Source organism: Melopsittacus undulatus, chromosome 3 (genome assembly GCF_012275295.1).
Source record: "Melopsittacus undulatus isolate bMelUnd1 chromosome 3, bMelUnd1.mat.Z, whole genome shotgun sequence".
Classification (NCBI taxonomy): domain Eukaryota; kingdom Metazoa; phylum Chordata; class Aves; order Psittaciformes; family Psittaculidae; genus Melopsittacus; species Melopsittacus undulatus.
The window spans coordinates 60,644,592-60,660,034 of NC_047529.1; the positions used below are offsets into that span (position 1 = coordinate 60,644,592).

Genomic DNA, 15,443 nt, shown 5'->3' on the forward strand with positions numbered 1-15,443 from the left:
TTTCAGACACTTCTCGCCCCCGTTCACAAGTAACCTCTTCCACAGAAATGCCTAGGCAGTATGAATTGTTCTGGTTTTAATGATATACGGATTTAACTCAGGATTCCCAGTAACACTCACATTGAACTTTCACATTTATCCTCCATCCATCCTCTCTACAGAGAATGTTCTTCATTGGAAGCAGCTGCTCCCCCTTTGCTCTTTATGAAGTGTATGAGATAACAAACATGTTTCAAGGGGATTTTTGTCTTACTTGGAACAAGATTACTTTTCTGCCTGTCATAAACTAAAGGAAGTGAAGAGAATCGTGCTCCAAAGGCTGCAGAAGTAAATTGGAGGATTGAAGACCGCTCCTCCTTAAACTCAAATATTTTCCTTTTATTTTTTAGCTGCTTCATGTGATGCATCGTGGTTGGGTATTTACTGCACATGTGTGTCTGATGATTGTTGTGCCAACAACAATTTCAATCTCTGCTAAGCCCTACTGTTCTATCAGTACAGCAAATCTGTCATTCAGGATCCCTGCAGCATACCTAAACCAGCACAACATATAAAGCACTGTATAATACATGCACTAGCTCAAGTTTGTTAAAAAACATTAAAAAGTTATCTTTGTGCTGGTCAGCTCATGACAAATCTGCACATTTCCTAGCACAGATGAAGTCAGCTTTGCATTGTGCCAGTTGGCTAACTCAACAAAAATAACCATTCTCGACCCACACTTGGTCTATAGCAAAAAGGAAGAGGGACATTAATACAGGAGCTCAGGTCTAATATTAATGGTCATGTAACTTGAAGGGCAAGGGCTAGATTAATTCCACTAAACGCTGGGTACCTTGCCAAGACATCTAAAGCCAGCAGCCACATTACCTCAGACTTCCTCTGCAATCAAAGAAAAGCTGTACCTACCCTCAAAATGTTATTTAGCTTAGCTGGTTTTCCACCTGAATGTGCCTGCCTCTCCCTACTGACTACTAGAAGGAGCCTCAGGCAGTTAGCCAGTACTATAGCCAAACAGATAAACCTGGACCTTAGCACAGACAGGTTTCTCCTAATGTTCACAGGAACATGCAAAACTGAGGGGGGTGGGGTGTGTGTGGAGGGAAGGAGGTGGAATTAAACCTGTATTTTGCATTAGAACCAGGTAAGTATAATTTGAAATAGATTGCAGAGAATATTCAGAAAATAAGAAGCAACAATAGTTGAGAAGAATTTGCTCTCTGTATATGTGATTTGTCTCTAAGGGGCATGGTACGGACCAGCCATGGAGCAATGCAGCTGAACAAAACCAGAGAACCGCTTACCCTCTGAGGATTTTGGTATTTTCAGCTCAATAGAAGCTTGATCCAAATATATGCCTACCCAAATTAACAGACAACACTCCCTCTGACTGCAGTGTGCTCTACATTAAATGCTGGCATTAACTGCCATGTGCTGATCATTGAGAAATGCCACTCAGACACAGGTCCTTGCTATCCACCACTTGCAAACCCACAGCAGCAAAATCACAAAAATAACCTGCTTTGTTTGGAGGGAGATGAAGCCTTCCAATACACCTCTAACCTAACGCTGCCTCCCAGGACAGCAAAGACATTTTTATTAGGCAGCAGCCGTGCGGTGATCTGTGTGACATAAGCTCCAGAGCCCAGCAATCATTCTCCTAATGCACCTGTGCACTGACGAGTAATGGAAAAGGCCAGCATGGCCTGATGACCTCCCTCATCCTCCCAGGGAGCAGTGTTTTAATAGCAGGCAAACAGACTGCACTCATGGTTTTACTACCAGTGAATGCGCTTGTTCTGAAGAGTGAAAACTTCAATCTCAAGAGCTGTAAACACCATACACACTACAAACATTGTAAAATAAAGCCACAACGGTCTTTATTATCATCACTTTGGCCCATGTCACCCCTGAAGTGCTCAGCAAACACACTCTCAGATGGAAATGTACTAATTTGATCCAGGTCTAGTTAATGAAGATTTATAAGTACACAAGTCATTTTTGCTCAGGGAAGATGCTGTAGGTTTCTCAGTTTATCTCACTAACTTCCATCTTCCTCTATGTGAATTACCACTCACCATTCAGCAATGTGTTTTCATACCAACATTAGAAAAGCAAAGGAAAACAAAGATTCTCATGGAGAAATATTGTTTCCTAAAAAGATACTGTACAGAAACACCTCAACAGGTCTGTATTTTTTAAAAGCCAACCTTGTTGCAGCCTATGTTGCATTTATAGGGCTTTTTGAAGCTAGGTGTCACAAAACAATTTGCTGTCTTTAATGAGAGCACTTACCCAAGAGAATAAAGACGGCACTGCTTGCTTCTGATTCGATGAATGAGGCTAAACCTCTCGTCAAGGCATACAGACCAGGGCTTTTTTGCAGTTTCAGAGTGCCCTCTCAGGCTGTTCAGGTTCATGTGCTCACATGAAATCTGTTGAAATCAAAGGATGTTTCATTTTAGGCAGGACTTTTAATTTGTTTTTTATTTGCCTTCTGGGGAAAGAGTGGAAAGAAGGAAAATGTTAATTGGCTTTAGTTAAATCTGATTGTCAATCTGATACACTGCTATGGAGATGTGATGATTTTTTTTCCTTGATCATCTGCTTGGTGAAATCTGAGGTTTACATAATGCCCCAGTTAGCAATGCAATTTGAAAAGCAAATAATTAAGCATTTGCACTATATCCAGAATCAATTTTCCCAAGAAAATTTCTTTCAGCATTAAAATTATTATTTATTTTTCTTTTCAGACCTTGGAGTGGATACTGCATCCTGAATAACGCTAAAATCATGTCATGATTCAAGACTGTAACCACAAGCTGCAGCCTCACTGCAGCGTACACTGTATACCTTATCTAAAGCATCCTTGATCTCAGTTCCAGAAGGGATTTGATCATTAACCCAACACATCCCCTCTCCAACAACAAAGGGATTTAAGCAAGTGCTTAACTAAACAGAGAAATCATCCTCCTCTGCAGGGAGGAACACTGCAGGCTGAAGTCCTCATAAAGACAAAAAAGCAAGGACTATAACATGCTGGATTCTTCAGAAACCTGGAAGTGTCAAAAATCACTCAAGTGAGAGGTGAAGCCAGCTTTGCCAGCAGCTTAGCAGCAGCCTGCAACAGCCAAAACACAGCAGTGACCAAGCCAGTGAAGCTATGGCTTTCATGGAGTGAGTGATACCGCCAGAGGAGCCCTTGCCTGCAGCACCAGCTCTGCCTGTCCATATCTGTCTGGAAAAGGTAGGCATGGGGCTCAGGTGTGCTGCGGCCTTTCCAACATTCAGGAACCAGGGCACATCAGGCAATGGAAAGCCAATGCAATGGGTACAGCTGCTGCCACAGCACGAGGAAGCTGGTAGCGGAGAGCAGAAGCACCAAAGCTGTGGCTGCTTCTGCCCAAGAGAGACTGGGCTGCACTGCATCAGGACCTGCTTACAGGGGGTTATCGAAGGGCTTTTCAAACAATGTGCAGTCTGGCCATCAAATTTAGGGGTTGCAGGGCACAGGCTGAGAACATGCAGATAGGAAAGCAGAGACTGAGAAGACCTGCAGGAACCCAGCTGAGCCATCATGACAAAAAACTGTTCTTTGGGCCTAGTACCAACCTTGGCTGCAGGGATCAGAGCTGGCACTGCCAGAAAGCCAACAATAAAAATGGTGTAAAGAACACTAGTAGAAACAAAACCAGGTTACACATAATTACTGAACAGACTGTTCTCATGCTGCTCCTTCCTTCCTCTACAGCAGCCTGCCCAGGCTCAGCTCACGGTTTTAGCCAAACTAAAAAGCACATGTCTAACCCCACTTAGAACCACAGAAATGCAACAATTTTACACAGGGGTGGAGTAAAAACTGGAAGGCAGCCTTTGCTGTGGCAGGCACACCATGTGCCTTATTATAAGTAAATAAAACTCTCATTCTTTAGCAATCTTAAGCTGTGAAAGATCATTATCTGGAGAATTACATCCAAAAAGCTGCATGCTGCATCACCACCTCCCTGCTCCTGCTCAGCTCATAATTCCCATGGAAAATTCATAAAAGCTAATACAGCATCTCTTCATGCTGCTCTCAGAATTCACTAAGTTTTAAGTAATGATTTGCATTGCACCCCATTACCCATTTCCCTTCAGTCGTGTAACAACCAAGGAATAAATGGCATTACAATAACAAACACTAATTTTAAGACACAGAAGAATAATGTGCTCTCTACAGAGAACTAAGATTCTACAATGCTGCCACTTAATTGACTCATGGCATTATAAGCAATTACAACCCTCAGAATTTGGAGCAATTTTTAACAGCTCTTGTTACCTAGTAGCTCTTGCTACCAAAAATTAAAATTAAAATAAAATAAAAAGCACAGAATTCTGCCTTCAGCACCATCAGCAGCCCATTGCATGATTTACAGGCCCTGATGCTCTGAGCTCACTTCCTGTTCTGGGCTTTTACTCTCTACTGTCGTACAAATAACATGGTTCTTCCGCTCATTAGATACCAACATTGAAGAAGCTTTTTCTGGATACACCCCAACCCTACTGACATGGCATCTCCCCCCTCCAGCAGTTTGAGACATTCTACACTAATGACAGGCAGCTGAAGTCAGGCACAGTAATTAGTAAACACTTGCTCAGCAAACAAGGAAAATGAGATCCCGTGCTCATCTACATAAGATGATCTCATTTCCCTAAGTGCTCTAACCAATCATGGTGTTATCCTGTCAGTTATTAATCTATAAAATCTTCCAGGTCAGGAATTTGTCTCTTTTTTGTTTTCACTTATGTTTTTGTGTCCCCCTCCATGGTCAGTTACTCCTGGAACAAAACTTCTCGGTTAGTGTGTCAGAAGCAATAAACTCTCTACTAATTGATGTCCTTGTAGGCTTTGACCCAACTAGAGGAGTTTAGCAGCATCTGCCACAGTTTATTAAGTCACCAAGAAGAAGGGTGTTTTGAGCTTAACACGCTGCCACAGCATAAACTTCTGTACAACAGAACAAGGAGCTCTGCACACATCTCTTGCTGTCTCCACACCCATCATGTTGCCTCCTGGCCTCTCAGTGCTGGTATGAGTGAAGGCAGAGATGTCAATTTCTTGAGCATTTAGCCAGGAGTACCCACTGGAAAGAAACTGGAAGATAAGGGAACACGCTGCTTCCCTCACAGTTACCACACCATCAGCAGAGCAGCATATTTTTAGATAGGTTTCAAATGAAACTCATCTCAGCCTTGAAAGCATTGCATTAAAAAAGAATTTCATATGTGAATGATGTATCAGTGACATGAACACCTGAGGCTTTTTTTCTGTTCTCCAGAGTAAGCAATGGTGCAGCTAAATCTGTATTCACAGGTCAACGGCTGATAGGCCCGGGTACCAAAAGCAGACACCCTGTCAGAATTATCAGCATTCAGTACCTTTTCTATTTTTTATTACCCAAAATGCATGCATAAATGCTATTGTACGGAAGTGATGCCTCCATTAAGACATAATGGCCCAATTTCCACATATGCTGAACCTTGGAAATATCTGTCAACGCAATCTGGATTTGGAAATGTCACCATTGAAAAGGCACATAAAACCACTCATTTTCCAGGTCATCACTTTTGTCCTTAAAATATCAGGATTCTACTGGGACAACTTGCCCAAGTTAAGGACTGACTGTTCTCATTTTACTGGAAACCTCATTTTACTGGGAACTTCAGATTAATCCTTTTTAGATAAAATGCACCTGGTTATCTTTATTGAGAAGTGGAGTGGCTGAATATATAGTTCTCTCATTACAGAGTGTTCTCTACTTTTCTATGTCTGAGAGAGAAGGACTACGTCTGGAATTTCACCTCACCTGCCAGGACACAAACCCACCTGGAAAGCAAAGAAATAATGCATTATTTCTACCCTGTTTTGACCTTTACATTCACACTGAATGTCAGTGCTAGGTTAACATTCTACACTATAGCAATAAAGCATTTTCAAAACCAATCTGGTGTGAGGTTAATTCCTTATATGAGCGGGAACAGCCCATGCCAGGCAAACTGTTTTCTAGATGGAGATTGAAATGAAAAACCTACCTGAGTAGTACTAATGTATTTCAGGAACCTCAAGGCCTCATTGTCAAGGGAAGGAGTTGGACTTGCCCATGGCTGTAGCTCTATGTGCCATTTTACAGCCTGCAAAGCAAAGCAAAAATACACCTTAATGGAACAGGATTCATTTCTCAGTACAAGGATAAAATGCAAGGGCAAATAAATTGAGGAGATTTAATTTCAAACAAAAATAGTTTCCTAGGGGCTTGCCTACACATCAAAGTGCTTCAGAATAAAGTAGAGTTTGAACTATGGTGAAAGAGCATCTAACTATAATTTATCATGATCGGCTTTGAAAACTGATGTAGGTAATTAGAAAGAAAGGGCCCTTCATCCAGGCTACATGTGTGAACACAGTTATTCTAGGACACCCAAGTAAGCCCCAGCTTGTAGAAACACATGGAGAAAACCAAGATTTGGATAACTAAATCCTCTAGCAAAACAGTGAAATAATTTTATATCTATTGAGTATCTCTGCTTGAATGTCCACTGAAACACGAATTTGGATTGCAAACATGAATCACCAAAGAAACCTCTGCAAACAATCTGATTCTTAAAATCTAGATTTGACAGAAAAGCCAGCTTCTTGCAGTCTTTGACAGAAGTCCTCTTCCTCTCTACACTTGCCTGACAACATACACCAGCATTCTTTGCTTTACAGAAAAAAAAAGGTCAGTGTGGCTGCCCATACCCCTACCGCTCCTCATTTTCATAGCCAGTAGGAAGCAGCTTTGGTGGATGCTTTCTGCACTCCCTGCAAGCCCCCTCAGCTCTGAACCATGGGGATCCTGACAGCTTTTCCAGCAACACTTCCCACGTAGAGCAGGACAGAAGAGGTCTTTCAGACACGTGCTTGCAGAGCAGCAGGGCTCTGTGCTCTTGTCTGTGCCACCTTCTCCAAGTTGTGCCTGCTTTTGTCACACTAGGAAGCTTAGACACATTATCTGTTGCCTTTAAGTAGATAAAAATATAAGCATGGTGTTAAGTTGTACTAAATTAAGATTGATTCCTCATGGCTTTTCTTCTTCAGGTGCCATAACTCTCTTCCATGTCTGGCAGGTACTATCAAGCTTCCCTTTAATCATCCCCAATTAACTGAGCTTCCACAACAAACAGGATCAGGTTTTTACCGCATAGGTTCATGTCGACACTCAGTAACACGCAAACAGAAAGACTATTCCGATTCTCACAGGACCTTATTTCAAAAGAAGCCCTGGAAACACACAGGATATGGTGATTAACCACAGAGGATGGAGGCAGATCAGAGAGGCGAGGTGCTGAGCCCCCAGACAGGACTGGTCTGCAGCACCAGGAGAAAAGGAGTGGTGACAGTGGGGATCCTCTGATGCCAGAAAGGAATGCAGGAAAGAAAGAGAAGGCAAAACTAGAAAAGAAACATGTTTAAAGAGGACATCAGACCTGATGAGTTTGCCTTGAGCTAGTATCATGAACTGTTATTTTTGCAGCCTAAGTAAACACAATCTGGAGTAAATGTGAACCAGGAGGGCTGTATGAGGTTTATTGTTTCTTTAAGGTTTGCTCTTTGGGTTTGTTTGGGATTTTGTTTAGTTTGGTTTGGTTTTTGTTGGGGTTTTGGGTGTGGTTTGTTGGTTTGTTTTTTTTTTTTTTGCTTGGTTGGGTCTTTTTTTTGTGTGTGTTTTGTTTGGTTTGTTGGGTTTTTTTTTAATATTGTACAGAGATGCTGAAAGAGACATTTTTTTCCCCGAGAAGCGTATGAAAGTAGCATTTCCCACCCTGAAACTTGGCTGCCTGCAGGAAACGTGGGCTCCTATACTGTGCACAGCACAAGGCTGGAGCAAGCTAGTGAAAAAGCTCTGCAGAGCATGTACCCCTGACCCACTGATTGCAGACAGCAGGCTGCAAACAGCTAAAAGCAGGAGGACATGTGCACGCTGGGGAGGGAAATGCGTGTAATCTTTTGGAATGAGTCACAGTTCACACGGCTGAATAACGTTTGCAATGACAGGAATGCTGCCTTTTCAACAGGCTTGAAAGCTGAAATGAAAATGAAGACTGACAATCATTTTCTGGGGCAAAAAAACCCACCAAAACAGACACCTAAACATCTGTGCCCAGTTATTCTGAAGTCTATTTGTGTGAGACATAGCTCATTAAGTAGGGGAACGGCAGGGTGGCCATTGTGGCACTATTCAGCAAGAATATTTTGCAAGGAGTTGACAGGGAAGAAAAAGAAAAAATTCCCTATAATTAAGCATGTGAATGAAGTTCTTTCTCGGCAGAGTGCAATATCCAAGAGCTACTGCGGCTTACTCTCAGATTCTTAAAATTTTAAACATGACAAACCAAACTGCCTTCCCACTGACTCCAAAATGTACCAACAAACACAGGAAAATGAAGATTAAAACCCCAGTGACCTAATAATGCAGTTTCACTAAAAAAAAAACAAACAAAAAACAACAAAACCCCACCCAAAACCAAACAAACAAAAATCAAAACCAAACAAACAAAATATCAACCCAAAACCCCACAAAAAGCCTGGAGAGAGATCAACCTTTTATATAGTTCTTTAAATTTAGGAGCACTACATAGATGCTGCTTTTCTGACAGAGATCAGAGCCAAGCTCCTGTTTGACAGCAATGCTTTTGAATAGTTTCTCAAACTTCACACTTGGTCCCTGGCAGCTTATTTTCATTCACTAATGAATACATTAGAGAGGTCTATTCCTATCAGCTGCTAAACACCCCGTGGGGTGTTTCAGTAAGTGTTTTACAATAAGATGCACAGACACTGAACAGGAGTGAAAATACAGTACATCTCTTGGACCAGGTACACCCTCCCAGCAGGTAACTCACTGGTGTCAATGATGCAGTATGGATATCTTTAGGACTCACAGAATATCCTCCTGAAGGAGTTATTCTTTATGCACACCAGTAGCCTTTGTTTATAGCTTTTCAGGTAACTTTCGGCCTCTTCCATAGTGTTTCCATATAAGCCTTCTCAAATAACTCTACAGCTAAAATGTACCTGGCACCCCTGAACCAACTGCTTTGTGAAAATCAGGTTTACTCCTGATAAACACATGTTCATCATTCTGAGAAGTTTTTCCTCTCTAGACTTAGCAATTTTATTTACTCAAAGCAAATATAACTGCAGCATTATGATTTGGATTTTCTCACTTGCATTACAGAAACCTCTAGAGTAAATAGCTAATAGCATGTCCCTGTGACTGTTGAACAAAACCGGCTGAGAAGCAGCTGCTTTTATAGGGGGCTTCTACAGCAAGTACAGAAGAGGAGCAAAGGAGGTGTTACACTCCATATTATACAGCTTTGGATATGAAATTCAGACAGATGTCCCCAGGGTCACCCAGGAGGACGCAGAAAACTGGTGCAGACATTCTTCATCTCTGGCTATTGCCATCAATATGCTACCTCCCTAGGGTAAAGGCTCATCCAGTGTGGCAGCATGACTGTTTCCCAAACACCAGTATATCCTAATTCCACAACATTAAGAGATGACAATACCTAGAAAGTTACAATGCCACATACAAAACACCATACTGAACATCTTGAAGCATCCCTCTATATACATTGTTTTGCTTATGGACATGTTACCTGAAATTAGTACTGTAAGAAAAATCAGTCTTCAGCAAGACCTTATTACAGGCACTGGTCAGACACTGACTTCAACTACCCCAGAAGGGTAACTGGTATCCAGAAACTGTGACCCAGCATGATGTCTAAATTTTCACCACGCGATAACCACAGAGCAAACAATATCTTAAGGCGATGTCACTGCTGTTTTAGAAAAACTATGATGCTTTTGAAGGTTGGTTTTTTCTCCCAGGTACTACACACTTCAGGACAGGGACTGATGTTTCCTTCAGCCCAACCTGATAGTAATAGCAGTGACTTTTCTCTGGAAACTACTTCTGCCTAGATTTTTCTCTCTCACCAGCCATCTCCGATAGTCATCTGATGATCCCTTAATGAATCAGGATACATTCTTTATCCTAAAAATATGAAATAATAATATAAAGTTTAGATCAACATGTGGACAAGGCTCACAATCCAGCAGGTGTAAAATTGTAGATCTACAAAATTTCTGTATTTTCTAGCATAAAATTGAACACATGAATAATGACATTCTTTCTAGATTAATCCTAGTTTCAGTACACTAATCCAAACAGCGGAACCCCTTTCTTCCCTTCTGCTTAACTCTGAAAGGGAATTTTTACCTATTTTTACTTGTAATTACTTATATTATTAAAACTTACTGACGTTTTACATAGTTCCACCTTTTTAACTGAGTAACTGTTTTTTCTCTCCTTTAAACCTCCCTCATTTTTAGCAGCTTATTAAAGAAACATATTAGCCATGCTTATAATTTGTGAATCCCATTGCCCTGCCAAGCAGTCTGTTGCTTCCAAATAAGAAGCAAAACACTTGTCTATACATACACAGATGTCTTAATCAAAGGAAAAACAGAAAATCCTCTGATAAACTGTGCAACAATGATTTTTCACATCTGAGGCAGGGCCGAACATGAGTGAAAAGCACTTGTGGCAATAAGCTCGAATGACCATAAACATGTGCTAGCCATAGAAACAAATTACATAAACATCCTCACCTCCAACTGTTCTGGCTTTACCCTGTGTGTCACCACACTCACCCCTTGTGGAAGGGTACAGCAGAACAGAGCTTGCTCGTGGATGAAATTTCACAGGGCTTTTATATCAGTTTAAAATGCAGTGGGTGGGATTCAAATTGCAAGATTTCAGACACAAGGCAAATGTGTATTTACTGGAGTGAACCCCCGAATAGAGTGGATTGTTCCTAGATATGATCTGGGGCTTGGACATCATTGTATTTAAAACTCCCACTGGAGCACCTGTGGCATTAAGCATATTATTCTGCTGTGGTTTTGTTGTTTTGTTTCCCCCCTCCCCAATTCAAAAGAAGCTTAAACAGTGAAAGCAGCATGTTGCAGCCCACCCAAGCACTGCCTTTATGGGATGTGCCAGCATGCCTCACGAGGGACACGCAACAAGTGCAAAGCCTGCTGAGATGAGTGGGAGAGCTTCTGCAGATGGAGGCGGCCAAACCGGCATGCTGCTCCTCTCACTGACGATACGGAGCAGCTCCAGCAGTGAAGGATCCCTCATGAACACCCACATTTAGTTTCAGAGGCAATTAGCTGGTCGACTCCAGGGAGAGCTGGGAATGAAGAAACATTCCTGCAGTGCGGAGAACCAAGGAGCAAGCTCCCACAGTGGGCTAGGGAGCTAAGTTATTTGACAGGAGATACAAGGCAGACAAGGCTCTTTAAGGGAATGATTCATCTCACTATAGAGCAGGCATCTAAAATAAGTAAAATGAGTCGTGCGCTGGGAACATCCATGTCTTTCCATGACCTGCAAAGGAAGCCTGGAGGACAGCCTCAGAAACACCTACACTGTAGACATTCAACATCACAGAAGAGGAAGCCCAGATTACACTATCATGCATGCCATGCTGCAGAAAAACTTTTATTTTAGAGGACTGAGCCTACTCTTAAGTTGTGAGCCATCAACAACACTTAATTGTACTTTATTGTTCACACGACTGAGTAACTCTGAGTATTTTATGTTTGGAGCAGCAATACGTGGCACAAGTAAAACAAACTCCACCCCAAAGTGGAGGTGTCAATAGGAAAGAACCCTCCTCAGCCTTGGCAAAGACCTCTTTGAGAAAGGCCAATTCATATAGTTCCCTTTAGCTAAATGTAATCAGCATCACACAGAGGGCTCACAGATGTACACAGAAAAACACGCTGCACTATGCTGTTAATTTAGAAGTAGCAGGGAAACACACAGGATCAGTAAACTGTAATTTAAAATATAGGCTTACGGAGTGACTATGACTAATATTTAAAGCTCCAAGTGAATTGATTTCTGACATGGCTGGCTTTACAGGTATCCCATCCCTGTATGTCTGAACTGCTTCTTCTCCTTTTTCAAAATTAATGTTATTATTATTTTTTACTTTTCTTTGCAGTTTGGCTTTCTTAAACATATTAGGTCTTCACTTAAGAAGCCATATTGTAGGAATTGCTACATACAGTCCTACTTCACACGTGCATGGCTGTGTTGAGAGAAAAGCAGTGGGTTCCTTCTGAGGCATCAGGCATTGAAAGTACCACAGGGAAATGCAGCTGACACCCAGTCCTGCAGCCACCTAAACTGAGAATTTCCACTCTTTAAAGATCACCTAGTCCAACCCCCTGCCATGGGGTACATCTTTCACTAGATCAGGTTGCTCAAAGTAAATTGTATTGGTCCCCAATACAGTACAGATCCTTGAAGGACACCACTCATTACTGGTTTCCACTTAGACTTTCAGCCATCAACTATAACCTTTTGCATCTGTTCAGCCAATTCCTTATCCATCTAACAGCCCACCCATCAAACCTGTATCTCTCCAATTCAGAGATAAGAATATTGTGGGGAGTCATATCAATAACCTTATAGAGAACCAGGTAGATGACACCCATAGCTCTTCCTTTGTCCACTGATGCAGTCTGCATCACTGTATCACTGATACAAGGCCACTAGTTTGGTCAGGCATAACTTGCCATTGGTGACGCCATGCTGGTTGCCCCTGACAACCTCCCTGGTTTCAGTATGCTTTGAGTATCTTCCAGGAAGCTCTTCTACATGGCCTTATCTGAAGATCTGATGGTGAAACATTAGGCTGAGGAACAAAAGCTTTATGCCAAGATGAGCAATGTAACGTATACAGTCAGGCTCTCCTGTGCAACAAGGCTACTTACCAGGGTAAACCCTGCCTATGGAAATCAGTCCTGTGATAAGAGCGTTTTCTGCATTAAGTAGTTGGCATCTTAAACTTAAATGACTTTTCAATACAACTTGTGTATGAAGAATTCTAGTAACTAGAGGTGTTTCTATGTCTAGACATGTATGGTTTATTTAATTGAAGAGGGAACTAGGAACTAGGGAACCCTCCTCTAGCTCCTTGCTCTCCATGCATCACCTCCTCCAGCCTCTGCAGTGCAGGACACATTTGTCTGCCTGGGAGCAGGATGCAATTGCTCTGATGCCAACTTATGTAGCTCTGAGCATCACCCAGAGGGCCTTGCTCAAGCGGAGATCATCAGCATTTGTTTCCCAAGGCTGCAGTTTGCATCATAAGTAAAACTCTTATGCTTAGCAGGGCAAAGGGAAAAAGCAATGCACCTTGAATGCAAAGTTTTACATTAAATGAAAATGCAATTCCCATTAGGAAAGATTTGCACTGCGGCATGCTAATTGAAACCGAGAGATTCTTTACCCTTGTAGAACAAATCAGTCTGAGCATGCATACATAACAACCGCTCTAAGTCAGCAACTACTAAGCGTTTCACCTCTGCTCTCCTTTTGTTAATATTCACGTTTATTTTCTGCTCCTTTTGCTTCTGATTTCCTATCTGATGGGATGCACTGGAGCCACACACATATAAATGACAGCTCCTGTGCTTGCAGGGGAAATGCTGGCCTAACCTGCAGGAAAACCACACCAGCAACCTCGATGCAAAACACCAACTTTGATACCTTGGAAGGTTCAGCATTTCCCATGCAAAGCCAACGTTCAAGCTCTGTCCAACTCTGCTTTTAGTTTCGTGTCTTCTCCCTAAACAAGTGTCTCATAAGAAAAGCATACACAGAAAAAAAATGATGCTTGGCACTGACTTTAAGTGACAGAATTTGTATCACTTTAAGGAGAAATGGCTTTGGAAAAATAAAGAGTGCCTTCCAAAACTAACATGACACAGCCAGATCTGTAGAACAATTTAGGTGACTAATACTCTATTGAACTCATATCAAAATCCCAACTGCCACAGGAAATGGGCACTGGAAACCAGCTTCCCGGGTCTAAATTAGCCACTGTGGACACCCCTCCTGTAAATTCACTGGTAGACCTGGGAGTTCAGCAACTAATGTACATCACCCTGGGTGCAGGTTTGTGACCTACAGGAAGCACGTGTTTCAGAACACTTGCCAAAATATTAATTTGTAGGCACTCATAAATTTGGGAAGCATTGCATCTTATTCATTATTTGCACAGCATAACTACCACCTCTCTCTACCACTGAAGAATAAATCCACAGCAACCAAAGGAACTGGAAGCTGCAGAAGTAGGAAAGGGCAGCATCGCAGAGTACCCCTCCTTAGACCTTCGGAAGTCACCAAAGTCTTGACAGTTCTGCCATCAAAATCCCAGCAACATCAGAGAGAAATACACAATAAATTATTAAAAGAGAGATTGGTTTTAGTCTGCTAAGAGACACATGGCTTTAAAAACAACCAAGTGGGATTTCTTTGCTATGTTAATAAAATAAAATAAATAAATTGGGCAGCAGCATTCCAGTGCTATCCAGAGGCTGACAGCATGATGATTTATATCCGATGGAGATAAAACCAGGAGCCAGAACAGACTGAAATTTGTAGAAGCAAATTCTTAAAACTGCTTAAGCAGTGTGGTACTCAATCAGCTGAATTCTTTCCAGTGCCTGCATGTCTTTGCCAATACTTAAGGATAACAGCAAGAAAGAGACAGAGCAACTACTGGTCACTGCTTGTCAAATCCATCCTTCAGCTAAGCAGAAGCAAGACCACAATTTCAACCTGTATTCATAACTACTTTAAATTAAGTGCTTTAGTTGAAAAATACCACAGGAAATGTCACAATCCGTACAATAGGTAAAATTAAAAAAGCTATTTTCCTCTAGGTTGACTTCATTGCAATATTCAGACCACAGTGTACAACAAACAGAACTCATCAGTAAATACTCAGCTAGCTAGATAAGCCAAGTTTATTTTGTGCCAATTCCAGCACTCTGTGATTTACAGATAGAGATGGCTCTGGCAGCCTATCCACAGACTTCAGTAGGCTTGGCCTGAGGCTAAATACTGGGGAAAAAGAAAGTGTTTTAAAGTAAAACTTCATGCCTTCACACAAATAAGAGCATTTCATACCTGTGCAGCTTTCTCTCTCATCCAGAGGGACTGCAAATGTCTAAACAGAAGCAGTCCACTACACCTTCCAGTCTTAAAGAGAGATCTGAAGATCAGAAAACCCCTTCTCTTCCATCCAGGAGGACCTTCTATGTCCAAGGAGCAGAAGAGGGCAATACACAATCTAGGCATCTATAATATCACAAAGTAAACTTTAATCCTTATCAATGGATAAACTGAAAGGCTGTGTGACTTCTATTTTGATTTAGATTTCACAGGGATTTAGAATTCAGTGTAAAACCTAGGTAAGATACAAAATATTCACAATTGATACCTAGAAGGTTCCGTCCCTCCAACCCACCATCAGTTCACATACTGAGT

The 15,443-nt window shown here is 41.7% G+C and overlaps 1 protein-coding gene across 1 annotated transcript in view; it reads right to left on the reverse strand.

The window, feature by feature from the left end:
• Positions 1–15,443, reverse strand: part of METTL24 (methyltransferase like 24) — a 48,115-nt gene that overhangs the window by 20,087 nt on the left and 12,585 nt on the right. Inside the window, exons 2-3 of the mRNA XM_034060794.1 lie at positions 6,073–6,171; positions 2,296–2,435 (exon numbers count right to left, since the gene is read on the reverse strand). Of these exons, the coding sequence (XP_033916685.1) occupies positions 2,296–2,435; positions 6,073–6,171 (239 nt within the window). The remainder of the gene's footprint in view (positions 1–2,295; positions 2,436–6,072; positions 6,172–15,443) is intronic.